At 38.9% G+C, this 23,809-nt stretch overlaps 1 protein-coding gene across 1 annotated transcript in view; it reads right to left on the reverse strand.

Moving 5' to 3' along the window:
- The window catches only part of ankfy1 (ankyrin repeat and FYVE domain containing 1), a 93,141-nt gene extending 69,605 nt beyond the window's left edge, over positions 1 to 23,536 (reverse strand). Inside the window, exons 1-5 of the mRNA XM_059972947.1 lie at positions 23,501 to 23,536; positions 15,437 to 15,629; positions 11,815 to 11,933; positions 8,006 to 8,141; positions 1,777 to 1,900 (exon numbers count right to left, since the gene is read on the reverse strand). Of these exons, the coding sequence (XP_059828930.1) occupies positions 1,777 to 1,900; positions 8,006 to 8,141; positions 11,815 to 11,933; positions 15,437 to 15,629; positions 23,501 to 23,510 (582 nt within the window). The 5' untranslated portion in view covers positions 23,511 to 23,536. The remainder of the gene's footprint in view (positions 1 to 1,776; positions 1,901 to 8,005; positions 8,142 to 11,814; positions 11,934 to 15,436; positions 15,630 to 23,500) is intronic.
- Positions 23,537 to 23,809: the final 273 nt, after the last annotated feature.

Raw genomic sequence — 23,809 nt, forward strand, 5'->3', positions numbered from 1 at the left:
ATCAGGATTCCTAGCATAGGGATAGTTTTCTACTGACCAAGATAGAGTATTATAATCATTCTTCAAAATATAATCTTAGCTCAATAAGCAAAATTTTACTTTTAAAATGGATGTTAATTCCTTTTTATTGATTGCAACCCTTAAATGCAGTTGAGAACGCTGATGACTGTTTTATAACATGTTTGGTGCAATTTTCCATTCAGTTCTCAAAAGTTTTCTGCAAATTACGTTTCTATTCATCAATCACAAAGGACAATTCTCATTCTGTAGATGCCATGGGTGAGGAAAATTACTTTAGAAAAACAATGAAAGCTTTACAGAAGACATGCAAAGGCACAGAATCATACCAAATTAGTAAGAAGGATCTTGATCAATGAGCAGATAATGAATGGTGACCTATCCCAGGGAATGGAAACGTGGATTGGGGTAAATGCTGAGAAAAGGCCAGATCAGGAACCAATTAAATTACTATTTATGAAGTAAAACAGTAACACTTTTTATTGAAAGATCATTGACTTCAGTGGATAGACACAAGTAGAGAAGTCTTTCATGAGAATATCTAACACTGCAATCCAACATTTGATGCTAAATGGAACAAAATTCTACTGCTATGGAGGCTAGAATTGGATTTCTCAGGTTATTTTGCAAGAAACTACAAAAAATATAGCATCTATGGCCAGATTATTTTACTTAAGGAATAGTTAAAGTAACATGGGCTCTGAAGGTGAAAGTAAATGCATTGATAACAATGTTTTCCTGCAGTCTAATATTGCAAAAGAAAAATACTACAGATATTGTAAATCAGTCACTTACACATTGAAGCAAAGTACTAACGCTCTCCACAGATGCTGCCTGCTAAGAGTTTTTCCCCAGCATTGTTCTTGTCTGCATCTCAGTTGGGTTACACATTTCATAATGCCAAGTCAGGGTGGGAAATGTAACCCATGCTCACCACTAGATGACGTTATTAATCTGATATAACTGGATCATTAAAATACTAGTCTATCCTGCATCCAACTCATCGCAATGATTTTTAAAAAAACTATCTTACTATTAAACTGGAAGATAATGGCAAAGAATTTGTTGCCACAAGGTCCTGCAATAGCAAGTGAAGGAATAATTTAATAACTAAAATAAAATACATATTAAAAGACCAAATGGGCTACAACACAGGGCTTATGTTACCATCAAAGGCTTATGTCCAAATTGAGAAGTCAAAGACCATTTTAATCCTGCATTTCATCCAAACACAATCTTTCCCTTGAGGGATGTGGAAGGCAAAACTACAGTTACCACTTTTATAATGGAAATGAACTTTAAACAACCAGTTTTCCATAATTGCACTTCAATATTACAGACTTCATTGATGAAAAATTCTATTCTTAAATTGCACCTGAAGAGAAAGTAATGTTGTCCAAAAATGTCCCATTTCCTAGAAAGTAAATCCCTACAATTAAATCAACCAAAGTAGATTTTCAGTAGGTCACATCACCAATTTGGGAAATGAGAAAAAGAATGTTCATGTCGCCTATTTGATATGGGCAGAGAGTTTATTATGTCACAGCAAAGGCAACATTAAATTGTTGCCAAGTCAAAAACTGTTAATAACTGAGAAATATTCAGGTCAAATCTGGAACTATTCTAAAGATGTAGCTCAAAACATAAAGTATAATGTTTATGTATAAGTTAAGTGCATCTCTCTTGCTAAGTATCTCAAGACATTTCACCACATTGACAATGCTACATAATGCAAGCTATTGTGATCCCGCGACTCACCCAATGGCTGGCTATGATTTCAGAACAGTAGTTCAGTAATGCAACAGCATTCAGCTCCTCTGCAGTCTGATAGAACCGGATGCAGTTCCTAACGTTAACCATCGACATTACTCCCTTTTCACACCTGTCAGTAGGAAAAAATTTACTGTCTCTGCTTCAAGAGTACAGGACACTTCAAAAAAATTTTAGTTGCCAGCAATAAAGAGGTTAGCATTCAAACATCTTACAATAGTGGGTTACAACATTCACTATACATGCTTATTTCAACAAGAGTGCAGATCCTTCTGAGTGCAAGAGTACATCCTTTTGGTGTATCAGCATCTTAGCTGTGCAGAAATATTGGACAATAAAATAGAAAGTGAACAAAAATGCCAGATGTCATAGCACAAACTTTTATCCTCTGGTCAAAGTTTTCAAAGCTGACCTACCTTACTTTTTTTTTTAAAAAGTGATAAAAGAGAAATGCAGGCATGGATTTAAAAAATATCAGATCATTGATATATGATGAACATTGAAGTCACAGGACAATTAAATGGATTGCAGACTAACTAAACATAATTGTGAATTATTTAGATTGGTCATGGCCAAAAGGAATGAATACTATCACAACTATTATCCATAATTTACTTACACTTGGATTTGAAAATCAACCATCTTAAAGTTTAACCTGGGAAGTAAATGACAAGGGCTGAAAAAAATCTGGACTTGCAAAGGAGAAATGAAAATTAGCTCTTAAAAGTAGACACATGTGAAGTTTTTAGAAGTAAGAACAAGGCAAACCATTTACTTCCTGGAAACCTAATCTACACGGGGTAGCAAATCACAAATTCATCAGCTGACATCATCGGGTATGAAGCCATACACATCAATGGGGACAACTTCTGATGAACTTCTACACGAAGCTTCTTTAAGTTCAGTTACACTACAATTGAACATTATGCATAATTTCAATAGTCTAAAAATGATATAGAAGCCACCAGAAATAACCCAAAATTTACAAACATTATACCAAAAACAAGTGGACACCGAGAAGGACCAAAAATACCAGAACATTTCTAGAACAGATAAACTTAAAGGGAAGCATAGAACAGGACTATTTCTTGATCTTGGGATGCGCAAGATTTAACAACAAATAACTTCACAAGACTTCAGAGTCCCTGCTTGTAAAATATGCAATCATAGCTTAGTGCTTTTGAACATGTAGATTTCTGCCAAAGTAAATGTACGTTGCTGTGAGTTGTGAAGCCGATTATAGAGGTGCATTTATATATGTCAAAGCATACCTAACTTAAGAACTGATGAACAAGGCCACATCATTTTGAGCACAAAAGAACCACATGCAGGTAAATGCAATACACAAATACTACATAACCCAGTACTGAAAGGATGTTACAAAAGAGGATGCTGACCTTTACCAGGTTTGTATCATAATCCTGATAACGTGCAGGAAACAGAAGGTCTTGAGACAGTAAATGATCAGATTTTCAAATATACCAAAGACTAGGAGTATAGAATATGAAATGCCTTTAAGGGAATGCAAAGGAAGTAATTTAGCATCAACACTGTCCATTGTTAACTCACACTTTTAATGCTCAAATACATTTTTAGAACCATCAATGAGTGTTTAAAGAGGGCATTAATTAGCTTGAAAGCAAGGGAGAAATGATGCAAAAACATGGCATTTTCTCATGTTTTTGATTATATAACTGAATGGGCAGCTGAAGACAAGTCACAAACAAGATATGCAGAAGCATCATCAGTTATCTCAAGAAAAGCCAGGAGCAAAACTTCAACCAGAGAAAGTTAAAGTTAATTGCTAAACAGGTTGAAAGCTTCTATGGAAAATACACTTGTGTTCCCTGCGACTGGGATGACCATAACTAGTGGTCACCTCATGTTCTACAGACCTCCACTGGAACATAATGGGTCAACTGTTCTTACCCAAAGTAAGAATGTTTTCAGCCAATGGGTGCTAAATCTTTGGAATTCTCTACACATGAGAATGGTGGAAGCTGTCATTCAGCATACTCATTGGTAGGTTCTTGGATATCAAGGACGTTGGATCAGTGAACTATGGTACTGAAGAAAAAAAAAAATCAGCCACACTAAATTGGGGGAGTATAAAGGGCTGCAAGAGACCAACTCCTACCGGATATTTTTTAAACTATCAATGCAAAGCAGAAAAATCTTAAGTTCAACAGAATGCTAAGTTTCGTAAGTGAAACAATGAGTGAGATGGCTTAATCAAATGATAAAGAAGGGGCTCAGTCCAAAATGTCAACTGTTTACTTTTTTCCCCCCATAGATACTGTCAGGCCTGATGAGTTCCTCAAGCATTTTGTGTGTGTTGCTTTGGAATTCCAGCATCTGCAGACTTTCTTCTGTTAGTGGTAATTTCATGCTCTCAATATTTATTTATTATTTCTTTTCCAGCTCTTTCATCTTTGTATTTGTACAGTACGTTGGTTGTTCTGCATACTGGTTGTTGTCTGTCCTGTTGGGCGTGATCTTTCATTAATTCTATTGTTTTATGTACTTACCGTGACTGCCCACAAGAAAATGAATCTCAGGGTTGTATATGGCGATGTATATATACTTTGATAATAAATGTACTTTGAATTTTGGTAAGAAGACAAGTACTACATACTCTAGCTCTGGTTACTCAAAAACAAGGAAGCAAACATGAAGGCAGTACACATAAAAGATAAAGCTAATCTCAAATGTTCCAATTTATGATAAAGGAGTGTGATCTTGGGATACTGACAGCAACACATCAGATTTCCTGATACAGCTAAAAGACAAATCTAGGCCCTCAGTATGCTTAAGACAATACCCCAGAATTGCAGAAATCAATCTAGTGCTCCCTCCATTACATAGATCAGAGCTGGACAGAATATTCCAGGAATTACTTCACTGAGGTGCTATACGATTGTAGTAGGAGTTCTCAGACTCCTATCCCCTTCCAGTAAAGGTTAATACAGAATCATAATCAGGTTTATCATCACCAGCATGTGACGTGAAATTTATTAACTCAGCAGCAGTTCAATGCAATACATAATCTAGCAGAGAGAAATATAATGATAATAATCAATTAAAAAAATAATAAATGAACAAGTAAATCAATTATGTCTATTGATTAGATTAAAAAGGCAAAAACAGAAATACTGTATATTATAAAAGTGACCTTCAATGTCCATTTAGGAATTGGATGGCGGGGGAAGGAGCTGTTCCTGAATCACTGAGTGTGTGCCTTCAGGCTTCTGTACCTCCTACCTAATGGTAATGGTGAGAAAAGGGCATGCCCTGGGTGCTGGGGGTCCTTAATAATGGACGCTGCCTTTCTGAGACAACACTCCCTAAAGATGTCCTCAAGATAATCTACACACTCCTCCAACAGGGCCCCTTCTCATAACTGCCCACTCCACCTCCCTTATTTGGAGGTGCTCCATGCTCCATCTTCCTTTGCTAACAGATTCCATCATCTGCTGTGTTGCTTCCATTCATCTCTTTCCAGCTTGTCACTGTTTCAATCCTTTCCTCTTCCATTAGCCAGTATTCCTCATCTAGATCCATCTATCACCAGCCAGCTCTTGCTGCACCCCATTCTCTCTCTTCTTTATACTGGCTCTCTCTCCCACTTCCACCCAGTCAAAATGAAGGGTCTCTATCTGAAATATCAACTGTTCATTTTCCTCCACAGATGCCTTCACAACCTCAACCCCCTCCCCCATCCAAGTTCTTCTAGCATTTAACATGTTGCTCCAGATTCGAGCATATGCAGTCTCATGTCTCCAAGGCTAACCTATTGTTCGCTTTCTTAACTGCTTGCTGTACCCAAACAATATTCAATGACATGGGTACAATGATATCCAGGTCCCTCAAAGACCAACACCTTTAAAAAATATATCATTTAACAGGAACTCTGCCTTTTTTTTAAAACCAAAGAGGATGATACATTATATTCCATCTGCCATGTCCTTTTTCTGATCACTGAAGCTCTGGTGACAGCATCTCATATTAACACTGGGGAGGTCAATACCCAATAGTATAAATTTTATTTTAAGTTCATATTTTAGTGTTATGGACTACCCAGCTGGAACTGGGTTACAGACTTCCCACAGTAACCTCCTGCTTCCCTTCATCCAATCCACCTACAGTCCTCCCATTTTGTTCCCTCCTCCCGGCCCCACACCAAGCCACCATCACTCATTTTCAGTCTCAATCCCCAATCTCTCTTGGTCCCATCCTCCTACTACTCAAACATTTCATCCACAGGATTCCCTCCCCATCTAGTTCCACCTACCCTTCATCGCTCTATTAATAGTTCCCCATTATCACCATCCTTTTTCACTTGTAGCTCATGCCTCTAGCTGCCACTTCCCCCCCCCCCACCCATCATATACCTGCCTGCCTTGCAATTCCATCCTTTCACTCATTGGTCTCACCATTCATCCTCTTTACTGGACATTGTTCCTCTCTATTCTTAGTCTGGATGTAGGATCTCATCTAAACCTGTCGGACCTGCTATGTAAATAGATAACAGCTGATGTCCCACAAAGCCTAATGTATCCAGAACTAACCTGATATATCAGTCCACAAGGTTCATTGAAGTGGCTAATTGGGTCCAAAGTCATCTTGATGATAGGAGAGGTGGGTTGTGGTGGAGAGGGTACTATTCTGACCAGTGATAGATCAAAGGGATTGGTGTTCAGACCCCAATTAGTTTGTGTTAATGTTAATTTTGATGAAAAGGTATGATTAGTAAGCTTGAAGATGACACCAAAGGATGTTGTGGATAGTGAGGGAGGTTGTTTAAGGTTAGAGCAATATGGAAAGTTGAGCAGAGGATCGACAGATAAACTTAACCCTGACAAATGAGAGGTGATGCATTTTAGGAAGTCAAACACTATGTTCTCTTGTTCATGCCTCTCCAATAGGGGTAACGTTCCAACATCTACCCTGTCAAGGCCCCTTAAGACCTTGTAAAATGACCCCTTGTTTTTCTAAACTATAAGGAATAAGAAACCAAATTATCTAGCTTTTCTTGATAGGATAAACCTGTAAAACCTGGAATTAGGTGAATGAATCCCCTATGGATTGCTTGGATTCTACCTTGCACTCCTTCCAGTGCCACTACTGTATATCTCACATTCAGCAATCAAACGTGCTGTATGCAATATTCCAAGTGTGTCTAGCAAAACTTCCGAACTTCTCAATGCAACTCTTGAGAAATAAACTCTACAACGCTAGGTATTGTCCATTGGCTTGCTAACTCATGAAGGGGGAATAGTTAGTGACTGATGTATTTGTACTCTGAAGGTACAACTGTGGTGTCAAGTGCCAACATGTACTATTTCACATTCATCTGTCCTGAATCTCACCTGCCATTTTCCAATTCCAAAACGTTAACAACTACATTGATGTCATGACTAAGAAAGCTCACCCATGCCTCTATTCCCCCTGTCAATGCTTACCAACTTTTAACCCACTGTCTCGACGCTCAATTGCTCAGTAAGGCAACTACTCTGCAAAAGAACTACAAAGAACTGTCACACAGCTCAGCACTTCACAGGAACCTCAACAGACTTTGTCAATGAAGAAACCAGAAAAATCAAAGACCCTATGGAAATTCCCTCTTCTCCCCCTCATATTAGGCAGAAAAAGCAAAAGCCTGTATGTCCCACCTGGCTCAAGGTCAGCTACTATCCCACTGTTATCAGACACTTGAAAGATCTGTTTATGATAAGATAGACTCTTGGCCTCACAATCTACCTCATTATCGTCTTGCAGTTTATCAATAGCTTTTACACTTTATTCTACATTGCTATTGTTTTACCTTAATCTAACTCTGTGTACTCTGCAATGATATGATCTATATAAACAGTCCTCAATAAGCTTTTCACTGTATTTTGGTATATAAAATAATAAACCAATACCAATTTGATGTATACTGTGACCCAAATATTCCCACTTTTTACTGTAAGTCCTTTCTCCTCAAAATCCTTCCTCTCCACCCATAAACCACTTCATTTTTCTTGAACTTAACTTTAAACAATTTCCCAAATCTGACTACACATTTACTAATGAAAAATACCAAATTAAAATCCCAAAGGCATTTCAAGTAAAACCTGCTCCATTAATTTCTAACCTAGAGGTCATATACAAACAGCAGAATGGATACAAGCAGAGTTCTCCTTGTGTGTATGAAATAATCTACCAATCTACCTACCTTTCCCGAAGTGGAAACAGCTGAAATCGATTGGCCAGTTTCATCAGGTCAATGAGGAACACATCGTCTTCTTTCAGATCCAGATCATCTGTGTAAACCCATCGGAGCATCGACATGGCCACCTTTGGATCAGCATCTAATAAGGAAAGAAATCTATAATATTAGAAAGACTATCAGTTAAAAGTACAATGATCATTTAATTTTTTAAATCTGCAGTTGTTGGAACTCTGAGGTATTGGAATTTAAGAGTTGCTGAAATTTACAATCTTCAAATCTGAAAAGGAAAAAATATTCATGTGTTATACGAATAACTGTGGCACTTTCTGACTCAAGTCATGTGCTATTGGCTCAAGCAGCATCAGTGGAAACGAGCAGTCAACGTTTCGACGGATGCTGTCTGACCTGAGTTCCTCCAGCTTGTTGATTTGACCACAGCATCTGCAGTGTACTTTGTATGTGCTATTGGCTTACTTTTTCCTCACTCTATTAACATAGTCTGCTCTACATTTCATGTTTATATTCTTTTGTTCATATTCACACTGTCTACCTGTCAGTTTCTAGCTTTTGTTCATTTTCTCATTCCAATACTTCATTAAGCCATGAACCTTGCCTCCAGAGATATTCCCCCATCCAACCCCAATCTTCTCTAAAACCAAAGCCTAACGTTCTGACGAAGGCCAAATATTAGTTCTGTTTATTTCTAGTGGTCTACTAGAACGAGTGTTTTCAACATTTTCTGATTTTATTTCAGTCTGTTGTGCAGGATGAAGCTGATTTCATATACTGAGGGGCCCTAGCTGACTATTTTAACGGAATGGGCATCGCAGTAAACCCAGCATCTATCGTCTCTAAATACCCCTCCAGAAGATGGTGCAACAACTGTGCAAACTATTCTAACTCTTCTGGTGTTACTCACAGAGATTCTGCCAAGGAATTTCTAACATTTAGACTCAGGGAAGATCAAAGAATATCTATAACATATCCAAGTCATGATGGTGTGAACATGGATGGGAAATGGATGTGTTCCCATACTTCACAAGTCTTCTTTCTTGATGATAGGGGTCACAGATTTGTTATAACAAGCAAGGTGAGCAACTTGCATGCATTTTGTAGGTAATACACACTGCAGCCACTGTATGGCAATGGTGGAGAATGTGAATATCTACAATGGTGAACAGGTTACTGATCAATCAGGTCGCTTTCTCTTGGTGCTGTCACATTTCTTTAGACTTTGGAATAAAAACAGAAGCAGAAAATGCTGGAGATGCTCGACAGATGTGAAATGTTCTTTATTTGTAATTTACATATAAAGAACAGCAGCCTTGGACAGGCCATACAGCCCACAATCTTGATTTCAATTTATAAATGTTGCCCTCCTGACTATGATCCACTTCCTTCCATTCCTTTCATATCCATTGATCGTGTGGATAGGCAGAGGCTTTTTCCCAGGGCTAAAATGGCTAGCATGAGAGGGCACAGTTTTAAGGTGCTTGGAAGTAGGTACAGATGAGATGTCAGGGGCAAGTGTTTTTTTTTAAAACACAGAGAATGGCGAGTGCATAGAATGGGCTGCTGGTGATGGTGGTGGAGGCGGATATGATAGGGTCTTTTAAGAAACTCCTGGACAGGTACGTGGAGCTCAGAAAAATAGAGGGCTATGGGTAACCCTACGTAATTTCTAAGGTAAGGACATGTTCAGCACAGCTTTGTGGACCGAAGGACCTGTACTGTGCTGTAGGTTTTGTGTTTGTCTCTATCCATGTGAGTATCAAAGCCTATCACACTGCTTACTTCCACTATTCACATAGTAATTTTTGCTACGCTAATAAAGCGCCCCATCAGAATATTTTATCCCAGAAATGAGGAAGGAATTAACATACTATAACTCTTCCCTTTCAAAAAATCAAAGGGAAACTCAGCTGTGGTCTTTAAAGTAATAAATGTGAGAAGTATGTTCAAACATGGAGGTGAATACCCTATCCCCATTTGGGAGAAAAGATTTCCACTATTTGCTAATTCCTTTGATGTCAAAAAATAGTCATATCTAACAATGACTCAGCTTCTGCGTTCCCCAAAAGGAAGTGAATTCCAAGGACTCAACCTTCAAGTGCAAAAATGTCACCTCATTTCCACCTGAATTTAGTCTGACACTGTGGCCAAGATACAGTACCAGAATACAGGCAAGCCTACTTAAGAATTTTGTACATTTCAATGAAGTGATCTCTCATTCTAAACTACAAAGAATCGAGGTTTTAACCCTTCTCATTTCTGACCCCTCATTTCAATAACCAATCTGGTAAACCTTCACTAGTTCCTTAATAGAAATAGATCCCCGAGTAAGAGAAACAGTTGAATACGGCTCTCACAAAGATCCTAGATAATTTTAGTATAAGATTTCTCTGTTACCCAAATTTTCCAGCAATTAAGGCTGACATATCATTTTTATAAATGCTTGCTACATATTAGATTCAGGTGACTCTCAGAGACACCAAGTCTATGATCAACATTCCCCAAACTCTTGACGTCTGTTTTCTTATGAATATAGTGGTGAGTGTAAAACTCCTGGTTGACAAATTAACAGGATGCAGCTATCCATAATTTCCACATTGCCCCTCTTGAATCACAACCTGGAAGCTTAGAGATCCACAAGCTGATTTTCTTCTTGGGTTCCTGACCAAGTCACTGTTTACGAACTAGCTGAATGGCCAGTACTTGCTATAAAGCATATTTCTAGCATAATCTATAATTTTCTAGTCAAAACAAGGGACAAAAGGATATAACTTTTCTTCCTACGCAATACTTTCAAAGCTGTACTACACTCAAGCTGAAAATGTTGAAGTGATTCTAATTGGACTGACTCAGCTCAATCTAGAGTTCTAAAGAGACTTGACTCATTGGTTCATCAGTGAATTGGGACAGACGCTTATTTGGGACAATTCAAAGAACAAAAACTAATAAAGAGAATAGCCGGGATTCCCTTTATTTATTTGGGACACTATGATGCTTAATTGGGACAGGAAAATGTTGCTGAACAGTTTCTAACTAGCATCAGTCATGTGAACTTCTGGTTCCTTTAGATATTACACCATGTTCAGAGTAATCGGTTTTTAAATACTGTCAATTGCATGTGCTTCTGTTCAAAATGCAGTGATTTTTCTTACTGATAGTTGGCAAGAAATAAGAAGCAAGACAACTTGGAATTGTTTTGCTCACTGCAGTTTTAAGCATCCAAGCTTGGAGATGCCAGAAACAGCTAGAAGTTAAAATAAAACTATTTCACTACTTCAACAAGTTAGAAACTACGAAGAATTTGACAGTCACCTTGAATGTTAAAATGAAAATCCAGATTTTGAGGATGCAATCATCGAAAACATTGCATGAAGGTAGTCCATTATCAATATATCTCTGCACTAGTTTTGTTCATTTACAGTTAATCAAAAGGACATAGCAGTGTGTTGGTTGTCCACTATATGCAACAATGACAGTGAAATTTCTGCAGGAGATTATTTAAAGTGGAAAAGCCATTGCACCAGGACAGTTCCAATCTCTCGACCCCGGAAGTATGGGTACAGTGATACAAGTATTTGTCACAAACTGAGGTCTTGCTTGGTTGCAGTGGATAACCACGACCTCTTCTGTGTCTTAAATAATGAACCAAAAAACCAGTAAACCAAATGCTTACCTTCTCCATAAAGGAGACCAATAACCAGCTTGAAAAACACACATTCAGAATGTTGGACTTAAAAGTAGAACAAGAAAACAAGAATTGTAGTAGTAACACGTACTGTAAATGTAGCACGTGCACAAACCTGATAGATCTAGCTCATGGGTAGAAGCAAGATTTACAAGGCTCCAGGCATCACTGCGTGCTGCCATCACAAACTTGTGAGCATTGAGGTGCTTTTCTCCAACCTTCACTTTCAGGTCACTGCAAAACAAAATATGATTTTGGCATCATTGATGCTGGTATCATTCACAAAAGCATACCAGGAAATGAAAAACCAAAAAGACACCACAGACCATACAATTCATTTAATGAGGGAATTCAGCCTATTTACTTACTGTGCGGAAAAGCTGCAAGGAAACTCAAATTTTAAATTTAATATGACCAAGAACAATGTCTCAATCAAAAGTCTGGAAGGAGTTAGAAGAGATTACAAATGGGAAGTGCTTCGAAAAAGTAAACAAAAACTTCAGTGACACTTCAAATTACGGGTTATGTAGAGACATTAAAAATTTGTAAAACACAAATGACTTATTTTAATGCTGATTTGACAGAATGATCACAACTAAACACTATCTACATAGTGTGTCAATAACAACAGCCAGTTTTTCAGCTCACCACAATACTGACCCATGAAAGGGGTACCACTCAAATTCACCCATCAGATGACATTGTACTAATCCGGTGACTACTACCAGAGAATGTGGCAACAGCATATTGTCCAAATGAATAGGTGACAGTGTTTTTGAAAAATATTCAATCCTCATTTTCTTGTACTAGGTAATCTTTGTTAATTTGTCTGAGATCTAGTTTTTCATTTCCTATATTCTGATTTGCCTTCCACAACACGACCTCTCACACTCCTTTCCAAACTGAAAAGCCACCAGGATCTTCCTGATTACTCACTTAAAATGGAATCATCAACACATCTACTCTGCCCTAATGCTCACTCACTTTGTTTTTCGATCAGCAATGGACACAGACTTTCAGATATCAATGGCTTCATTTTGCAAGGCTTCATTGTTCTATTTCGTTTGTTCATTATTGAGCTACGATAGTTGAACAAAATTAACAATCTGGGCTCTGTAGTAGGGCCGTTGCTTACTATTTTTGACCACATTCAGCACTACACATTTATACATTATTATGCTCATGATATTTTTGTTGTTTCATTTTTTTTCTCGTTACTTCTTTCAAATGCCATATGCAGTATCGTCCCAGTATCATTTGTCAATTAACTTATTGAGTGATGCATTTGCAGATAGGGCTTCTTGTACAAATCAATACTTCAGTGGAATGTATTCCAAACCGACTAAACCCTGCTGCTGCAGTTCTGCTTCAAGGTCACAGCATGAAATATCACATTTTTCCCTTTCAATTTTTAATCCTTCTCAAAATTCACTAACTGCATCTGCTTTCATCACTTCCACCACTGAGCTAACCTGCAAAAAAAAAATCCAAATTACATCTGCTTTGTTAATTATCTTAAAATTGTAAATTCTGGTCAACTTACACTTGGAAACATTATCAAGATACAATTTTTTAATTTAATAATAAATACCCTCTATTTCATTCTCAAGTAACTTCATGTAACTTGTGTCCTTCATCCGTGATTCTATTCCAATAAATCTTGTAATTTAAGGCCTTTACATCCTCTTTAAATTGTGGTACTTAATGTTTTATAAAAAGGTTTAGCACAGTTTCCTTTCTTTCTATTATGCCAAGAATTTTATTGAAAAAGTTTCAGCATGTCCTGTCACCAATAAGAATTTAGACAACACCCATCTTTATTCCCATCAGCCCTTTACCATTTAGCTAACACACTGGGTTCCCATTAATTGGGCTGCCAAATTTCTATAGAAACCTACAGTAGGCCCTTGGTGACATACTAAGTTTCCTCAAACTCTGAAGTTTCCTCAAGCTATTAGTGTACCTTCTTCATGATTGTATCAATGTGTTGGGCCCAGGATGGATCATTTGAGATATTCACAGCACGGAAATTAAAGTAGCTCATCATTTCCACCACTAACCACCTCAATGACAACTGGTTTGCATTCTCCTGACTTCCACTTCCTGAAGTCCACAATGCACTCCCTGATCTTGCTGATGTTAAGTGTGTGGCTGTTGCAACACCAGTCAAACAGCTAATCTATCTCACTCCTGTACACATCAACTTCAGAAAGTAGTGTTACCTGTTGAGGAGCTTCATGGTGGGTCTCCAACTCCCAGACACCCAGCCCAGCGTTCACCACAGCAATGCCAGATATCATGGATTCCAGCAGACTGAGATCTGTCTGCCGCTATCTTTCATCCTAGCACCAGGAAGGGTGTACAAGAAGATTGAGCGGGGGAAGAGGGAGTGGATAGAATAGGTGAGGTTATGATAGAAAGGGTGGGTGAGACGGTAGAGGAGTGAGGAGGGTGGACGTGAACGTGAGGGGATAGTCACAGTACAGGCGTGAGAGGGTGTGGAGATAAGAAAGGAAGGGTGGGGGTGAGATTGAGGATGGGGGTGGTGATGAAGCAGTGGAGGTGAGGGGTTCCCATGTTCAAACCAAGGGAAGTAGATTGTATGCAAGGTCAATGAGGGAAATCAAGGTGAAAAGTGAAGAGAGTAGCCAAAACGGCTAGAGCAGGGAGAAAACTCCTCTATCATTCCTCTATTCAACACCAGTATCACCACATCATTCAGTTGTAGGGAAACAGCGGCTCAGCATTCTCATTATGCTTAGTTAAACTCACTCAGGCCTTGTCAGTATTTGGATAAGAGACCAACCAGATGTTGGAAGCTCACTGTGTAGAGAAACTGATGACCAGTAAATGGAATTGACCTAACAAGAATCTGAGTTACATTATGTTGGCTTTAAAATAAACACTGCTACATTGGCAGCATCCTCAACTGAAGACAAGTGTTAAACATCCATTTAATACCCCAACTGTAGCTTTCAACTATATACATTGAGTCCTAGTTGGTCTCACCCTTTTTTTGACTACCCCTGTATTAGCTAACCTATTCTCAATCGCAATACATGTTTATGCTGGCTGCACTGTTAGTGCTATAGTCAGCTAAGATCTCAACTGTATGATGAACATCATCAGAAATATTCTAGGTTACTGTGTATCTAATATGGAGAATTAGATACTGCATAGATCAAACTGCTAACTTCCATTGTATAAACTGCAGGAAATGAATCTCCAGTTTTTCCTCCCTCTCCTCCACAACCAAAAATGAATATTACCATTGGATGTTCACATTATCAGAAGTCTAAAATAATCCATTTAATAGGTGCAAATTTAATTATTTCAATATTACATTAAATATCAAGATTTTTAAGTGACTGTTCCCAGTTACTTCATTATTCAATAACAAACACCTGGGATACAGTCAGTCAGATATATTAACTTGCATCTCATTCATGAGTAGTTCTACAAAAGTTTCATCCAAACTCATTTGCAGAAGCAGAAAAGACGTCAAATGATCAATTATATCAGAAGTCTATAGCAGTACTGCTGAATTTTGATGTTCCCACGGCTATATTTACAATTTTTACACTGTCAGTTTTAAAAAGTGAAATGCTATATCCTACTTCAACCAAATCAAAGGATTTACCAGTTTTAGCTATTTAACTTGTGGTTTCATCGCCAAATGACTAGCTATTTTATCACACAGGAAGTTAACACATTAAATATTTACTATGAAGACTTACCTGTACTGTTCTTGCTGATAAAGCTCTGAGACAATAGCAAGTAACCTGGAAATAAAGGAGTCCTTGGAATTCCCAGCATTGGATGTGGCTGCAAGTAAGGCACATCTTTTCTCAGTCTCTGCCAGCTTCTGTTGTAGCTTTACGTACTCCTGACGGAGGAGCGCCAGATGTTTCTGCAGCTTGGCCACCTCCTCTGTTAGCAAAGTAACAAAAACACAAGTCAAATTAAAGAGAAAACCCTAACTGATGAGTAACGAAAGTTGGAATGAATTAGTGGGCAGTTACTGCAAAATGATTTCAAAAACCTTTTAAAAAAGCCAAATATGAGTCTTGTAACTATTCCCATGGTACCATTCTTAAAGAAAATCTTCAGGCTGGAAGATAGTTAGCTCTGCAACCACTTGCTGCTGTCTAAACAACACAGCAATTTATAACTACCATACTAGGAAAATTTGTTTATCAACATTAGTCTAACCACCATTTATCATGGAATTAACCATAGATCAGTTGGCAAAGCAAAACTATCTCAAATGACAGTCATTACAACTGATCTGCTGTCAGTTACATTACAATTATCGTGGTACACAGACTACGAAGTTGGACTAAAGTGTTCAGACAGTATACAGAAATGACAATTACGGCTCAGCAAACCCTTTGATCCTAAGAATCAATTACTAGAACGGTATTAAAACCATGCCGCCAAGAACTTTGGAGATTGTTAAATTGGATCCAATCTTCTCTCCCTTTTCCTTAAAACACATGCATAAATTCTAATTATACACAATGAATGCGTCATGGCTCTGGCATGTGAAAAGTAGCAACAACTGGAACTAAACTAAAAGTTTATTCTAACTACTGAGTACTGTTTACCCAATCATAGCGACTTAGCAAGAAAGTAAATTAATTCTAATCAAAGCTTGACTCAGAAACTTTAACACTCTTTTCTGTTCCCTTTCCTTACTATTCTACTGCCATCTCAAAGGATAGATCATCCAATATCCATTAGAAACACAGTAACCCTGACTACATGTCCTTTCATTTGCCCAGTTTTACTGGCGTTGTTGCATGTTTTAAAAACACTTTGCACATCAGTGCTCCTCATATCCTCTTCATAGTGGATAGGGGTCTCAACCACGCCCATTCCATTCCCAACACTTCTGTTTGGACCCCCCACCATTCTTGTCCTCAAATTCCACCTCACCAACCACCACAAATGATCATCCATAATTTCTGCCATCTTCAAAACAGAAAGTACAGCCTTGCCTCCCTTCTGTCAGCATCCCAAAGGGGTACTTACTTCCACACTTCTTCTACATGGCAACTAGATTAACTCCCCCCACCTTCTTACTCTGACTTCTCATCTTTTTTTCCAGCCCAAAACTTCAACTGCATTCCTCTCTTTGGATGCTGCCTGACTTGCTGATTTTTGTGTTGCCTTGGATTTCCAGCAACTACAGGTTTTCTTGTGTTTATAATTGGATTATCATTGTCATATGTACTGAGATATAGAGAAAAGTTTTTGTTCCCATGCCATCCAGACATCACACAAAAAATGCAGGTTTTACAGTTTCTGATGAAGTACAGTGCAGCTAGATAAATTAAGTTCAACCACAATGAGATCAAGGATTCATCTTTAACTGATGAGAGGTTCATTCAAGAGTTTTATGAGTGATTTAGAAGCTGCCCTTGAGCCTAGTGGTGTGCAATTTCAAGCTTTAGTATTTTCTGCCACATGGGAGGGGAAAGAAGGAATGTACAGAGCATAGGACGGGGTCTACTATTAAACTGGCTGCTCTCCTTAGACAGTGAGACATACAGACAGACTCTATGGAGCAGAAGCTGGTGTACATGATCAATTTCTTGCAGTCTTGGGGAGAGGATTTGTCATAACAAATTTGTGTTGCACCCAAATAGGATTCTTCCTATGGTGCATTTGTTATATAAAAAGTACTGAGAGTGACCAAGAACATCCCAAATTTCTTAGCCTTCTGAGGAAGTGGAAGTGCTGCCTTGGCCATAGTGTTAAAGTTGCTAGACCAGGACAAACTGTTAACATTTACAGCCAGCAAGTTGAAACTTTTCCACCTTCAGTGACACCGACTTCACAGCTCTTGGCACCTTCGAGCACAGGTGAAGCAACATCTGACTTTTTATCCATTTCCACTGTGCCAGAACCTGAAAGTTCCTTGCAGGTGAAGCAGTGATTCACTGACACTTTTTCCAATTTGAGGTACTGCATTTGGTGATGACGAGGAGAGGGGGTGATCTCCTCTATATGTCATAGAAAACTTCAGCACAGAAACAGGCCCTTTGTAATTGGATTATAGTTAACTCATTTAAACTGCTTACTCCCATCAATCTGCACCTGGACCATAGCCCTCCGTACCCAAACTTCTCTAAATCGTCAAAATCAAAATTGAGTCACCACTTGCCCTTAAAGCTCATACCATACTCTCACCATCCTCTGAGGTGGTGGTGAAGATTCCCCTCATGTTCCACTTAAATATTTCATTTTTCACCCTTAACCCATAACCTCTAGTTGTGGTCTCACCTAACCTCAGTGGAAAAAACATACTTGTATTTACCTTTTCTATGCCATTTATAATTTTGTACACCTCTATCAAATCTCCTCTCAATCTTCAAAGGAATAAGGTCTTAACAAATTCAATCTTCTCTTATAATCCAAGTCCTCAAGTCCCAGCAACATCTTTGTAAATTTTTTCCATACTCTTTCTACCTTACTTACCTCTTTCTTGTACATAGGTGACCAAGACTGCATATAATACTCCAAACTCGGCTTCACTTATACAACTTCAACATAACATCCCATCTCCTGTATTCATTATTTTGATTTATGAAAGCCAATGTGCCAGAAGTTTTCTTTACAACCCTCTCTACCTGTGATGCCACTTCAATAAATTATGGACCCATATTCCCAGAGAGGCAACCACCTATGACCATTCTCTGGCTTCTCCCCAAAGCCAATGTCTAATCCAATTTACAACCTCATTCTGAACGTCAAGCGACTGAACCTAATCATTCCGTCTATCCAAATACTTGTATATTCAGTCCCTTAAAGATACTTTCAAATAACTTTCCCACTACTGATGTCAGGGTTAAAGGCCTTAATTTCCTAGTTTGTTCTTAAAGCCTTTCTTAAACAGCAGATCAACATTTGCTATCCTCACCTGTCTCAAAGGATGACTTAAGCATATCTGCTAAGGCCTTTGCGATTTCTGCACTTGCCTCCCACAGGGTCTGATGGAACACCTTGTCAAGGTCTGAGGATCTGTAATTTGCCTCAAGATAGTACACACCTCTTGTGTAATCTGTACACGGTCCATGACCTCACTGCTGCTTTGCCTTTTAAGATCTCCATCTCTTTTGGCTCCACACTCTTAACTTAACCTGTAGAAGCCCTTAGGATTCTCCTTTACCTTGTCAGATAGAGCAACCTCATGCCTTCTTTTAGCCCTCCCGATTTCTTTCTTAAACGTTTTCTTGCATTTCTGACCTTTTTCCCCCTTAACCAGAGCCTCAACATCTCTTGAAAATCAAGATTCCCTAAACCCACAATCTTTGCCTTTTATTCCGACAGGCACATACAAGTGTTCTACTCTCCAAATTTCATTTAAAAAGCTACCTTAAAAGCCAAAAACTTTTTTCCTTCCTCCTATCCTTCTGGCCAGAAAATAACAGTAAAAGTTGCAGCAGAAAACACAAGGAATTTGTAAACTTATTTTTTGCACAAAGTAACTCCATCAGCTGGGCACAGTATTTCATTTGCATCTATTTCTCTACCTGCAACCTAACTGCAATAGGCAGAATTCTACTTGAATGGATCCTCTCACATCTAACCTCCAGTGAATTATGAAATACTTGTCCCGAAAGTTTCATCAGCCATACAATTTTCAGATAGCAAGTCCAATAAAAAAAATGCTTGCAATGTGCTTGTAATTATTGTATTGTAAACAGAGACCTCATGATTCAGATTTCCTCATTAAGTTTTGGTGACACACAACTGGCAGTGCTGACCTCAGCGGTACTTGGCTCCAAGGATGGTAGGCTTAATCACCAAAATTGAGCAACTCCTCAAAACCTTAGCAGCCCATTAGAGAAGTTGTTGATCACTTAGAAATCTCTAAAGAAGAATATTCAATAATAATGTCAACGTAAAGGGCTAAAAACCTGTCAGCTGTAGAATTTAATATAACTAAAATCAACTAGACTTAGCACTGATAAAACCACATTTGGTTCAGTTATGTTCCCTAAGAGATCCTTCCCTGATCTGATGTCTGCAGATTCATAACCACTGTTAAACACACTCTAAAATGACCTAGCGAACCGCTCAGATATAACAAAACAACTACCAAGCTGAAAACAACAAATTTCAACTGCAGCAAAGATGGTCCCAGCTTCATCGACCCTGCAAAGTTCACCTCATAAAACAGCTGGTGCATGTATCATAAGAGGTTGTCCACAACCAGGCTGGAGCACCAGCTCAGAGCTCTCAGAGATCATGTGCAAACTCTTCCATCACAATCTCCTGATATGTCTTGCCCCATCAGCAGGAGAAATCAGAGTAAGAGTTCAGCACAGTGACATACATTAACTCTCCAACTGATCAAAATTCTGTTTACTAATTTTCACTGCAACACCATTGCCTCTATAGGATAGAAATTATTTCAGAAGCCTTTTCAGTATAATGAATAGCCTACTGTTCTCAGAATACATGAGCTAAGAATCCATATTACAATTGATAAAACATAAGGCCACTCTCAGTACTACATACAGGTGTGTTCACCAGACTGTAGGAAGGATGAAATTGCAATGGAGTGGGCGATTAGGATTACAGCATTTCACTTATGAGAAGAGACTGGATGGGGGGGCTTCAATTTCACCAAGGTTGAGACTGACTTGATACAACTATATAAAAATATACAGGTAAGATAATGGCCAAAATCCATAATCAAGAGGCATCTACACATGCACTTGAATCACTGGAGAATAGGAATGAACCTAATGTAGCTAAAGGGATTAACATAGATAGGTGCAGTGGATGAATGCAGTAGTCCAAGGCTCTGGTTCTATGATGTTTGACTCCATATAGAAACAAACCATTCAAAAGCAAAGTACATTTTGTGTAAAACTTTTGATTTACATTTTTCCCAGGATCACATCATGCTTATACATTATGGAATGTCTACTCACACAGGAAGGGTCTCCAGGAGTCTTAACAATGCCTCTTAACCCCATGAAGACTCCCATCAAAGCAAATATGGATAAGAAAACCTCTCACTCACCCTTGCTTTACAAAACAGCGCATATCCACATATAGAAATACTTGGAAAATGCACCAAAAGTAACAAGGGGACAGTATGTGCTTTGGAGATGGGACATTCACATCCATTAGTAAGTGGCACCAGATAGAGCTGGCTTGAGACCTGTAAAAATAAACTGGGTCTGCAGCAAAAATAGGGTGATTTAATAGAGGTATATTTACTTAACCACATTGTCAGCTGTCAAAACAGCACAAGAACAGGTGATTTGTTAACAATCCTAGTGGAGGCAAAGTTCCAGCTTCAAGACAAGGACACCTTTCAAAGTCTGTGACACCACATGCATGCTAAACAATTAACTGGATAAACCTTCATGAATATTTCTAATTCCAGAATGGCAAGTCCCAGCATGCAAGTGCTAAAGTCAAGGATAAAGTATCTGCAAGAAATATCAACACAGAATCCAAATCAATTAAATTCAAGAAAAGGTTAAGAATATTGAATGAATCAAAGGTGATGAGACAGGCCAATATGTTATGAGGTAGCACTGAATGACAAACATTCCAAAAACTAGTCATTCCTATAGTCAAACCATTCCACTGTCACCTATCCACATGTGAAAATGTGTCCACAAAGTAATCCTAAAGAAAAAAAAATCAAATCCAGTTGTCTAACTACCACCCTAATATGAAGCTAAAAATTGGAAAATATTTCTGTTAAATACGAGCTTCTCTCTAATAGCTTGCTCATTAAAATCCAGGATTTCATTAGAATTACAACTCCACATCTCAAAAGTAGTGTGGACATTAAGGTTAAGTGTCATGGTAAAATTAATATAATGGGCATCAAAAGATTTCAATGGCTTTACCTCACCATTTGGTTGTAGTTGCAGCAGTTAACCATCCTTTCCCCAGGACTTTATTACACGTGTCCCTTGAGATAATACCCTGAACATAAATTTGCCTGCTCCAGCAATGACCTTCACATGGTCAGAAGTAGGAACACTCAAGCATTCCCTTAACATTCAAAGTACTTTTCCACTTAGAACTCCTTAGAAAGAACAGAAGGTGTACTTAGGAGGATGCTTCCAAGTTGCACATCATACAGCAACATTCAACTAATGAGTAGCAAATATTATTTGGACCATTGAAGCCCTTTCCTGCATTAGCAGACTGTGCAAGAATGTTCCTAGAAAACACATGTACTTTTAACTTTACATTAATATGGATTGTCAACAAAATCCTCAGTCTTACACACCATAAGGAATGGCTCTTCCAACCATCCTAACACTTCCTCTGCACAGTGGCCTCATGCTTCCACTTAGAACATAAGAGCTTTTTCAGGGAAAACCCCTTTAACAGACTAACCAAAGGTTTTGTGTTTTCTTTGTCCATACTTTGAATAACCTAGTTTCAGAATCCTACAGCTCAGCACAACTTTGTCATAGCTCAAATACTGAATACATGTTTACCAAACCTATGTTTAGCATTTTCTCAAGCAGAGTCTTAACCTCAACTTCAATCCTCAAAAAGTTTCCAGCACTATTAATATCCTCCTGTTGAAGGATACACAAACTATGCCCACAGCTTCAAACATACTTAAAGATCTCAATCAAAAGCAGTGCCTTTCTGCTTTTAACCTCAATCCACAGATTTGAATTATGGTCCCTGGTTTACAACTACCTGTACTTGTGTTTTTAAACTTTACTTCCCCATCCAGAGCTCCTTTCCGACCTTTTCAGAAATGAAAATTGGCTAACTTCCTAAACAAAATCAACAGTTTCCCATGCAAACTTAATTTTCTATTTGTCTACATTTCCAGCTTTCCACTCTCCAAATTAGCTATCAGTATGGAAAAGACACAAAATAGACTTAAAGGCTTTAATTCACTGAATTATACCAAGTTCCGTCAGACAACAGTGGAGAATGAAGCAATCATGCATTCTATTTCTTTCATATTGAATGTACTTAATAATTGAAACTTTCACTGGTAGTTAGTACAAGGATTATGTTTCAAAAGAAGCTAATTGAAACTTCTGACACTTCTAATGACAAGACTCAAGAACACAAAACTTAAAAACCACCCCCTAACTTATGCACGCGTACCCATCTACCCTTCTTTTCAAGGGACATAGTTTTAAGACACTAACCCAGAGAGTAGGCGAACTGGAAAATGGAAGCGGATGGGGCAGACAGGAGGGTTTGGGACAGAATGAACAAAGCACGGAAAATGAGAAGTACAATGTTTGGGGGCTGTGGGTCTGGTGAAGACGGCAGCAAGTGTGGTGAAACATGACGTTTTGAGAAGGGTCTCGGGTTTGGGAGGAGAGTTAGCAAATCAAATGTAATTGTCACTCAAACCATGCAGAGATACAGACGAATGAGACAGCGTTCCTCTGGGGCCAAGGTGCAAAAACATACACGCGCGTTCAATATAACGAGAAGGGAAGAAATCAAAATTCTAGACCAAGTTGCTGAGCGTATGGGTAGTATTGGGAAGAACTGGGTCTGTGCGAGAGTGTGTATGGCCTGAGGCAAGGGTTTGCTGTGGGGCGAGGAGGGGCAGGATAAGACAGGGCGGAGTTAAGGCTGGTATTTGGGGAGAAGTGGAGCGGCTGTGGGTGGGATAAGGATTTGCGGTTGGATGAGGTACGGCAGGGGGTTGTGGGCGGCGGGTTCTCAGAGAACCTGAAGGCACCCTCTCCGGGAGCGGGAGCGGGAGTGCCGATGCCTCCTTCTCCCCGTCCCCGACCCCGACCTCCGCCCATCCGCGCTCCCACTCCTACCGTCCGCCATGTCCGATCTGCACAAATCTCGCGATATCCCGCGATGCCATAGAAATAGTGACAGGCGGGCGCACAAGCCCCGCCTCTTAAAGTGACCACTGCCGCCCCTTCTGGTGGGATGGCGGATCGTCCGCAGCTCGCCTCTGCAGAGCCACACGGTTACTGTATCTGCAACTGTTGGTGTATGGAATGTGCACCCTTGTATCAATGGATTTATGGTTGAACAGCTGAAATGGTGCCTGCCCCCTCTCTTCCAGCTGAGAAGTGCTTCGGATTGTTGCAACACAACTTTTGGCGGTTCCTTATTAG

This window comes from Hypanus sabinus, chromosome 6 (assembly GCF_030144855.1).
Source record: "Hypanus sabinus isolate sHypSab1 chromosome 6, sHypSab1.hap1, whole genome shotgun sequence".
In the NCBI taxonomy this organism is placed as follows: domain Eukaryota; kingdom Metazoa; phylum Chordata; class Chondrichthyes; order Myliobatiformes; family Dasyatidae; genus Hypanus; species Hypanus sabinus.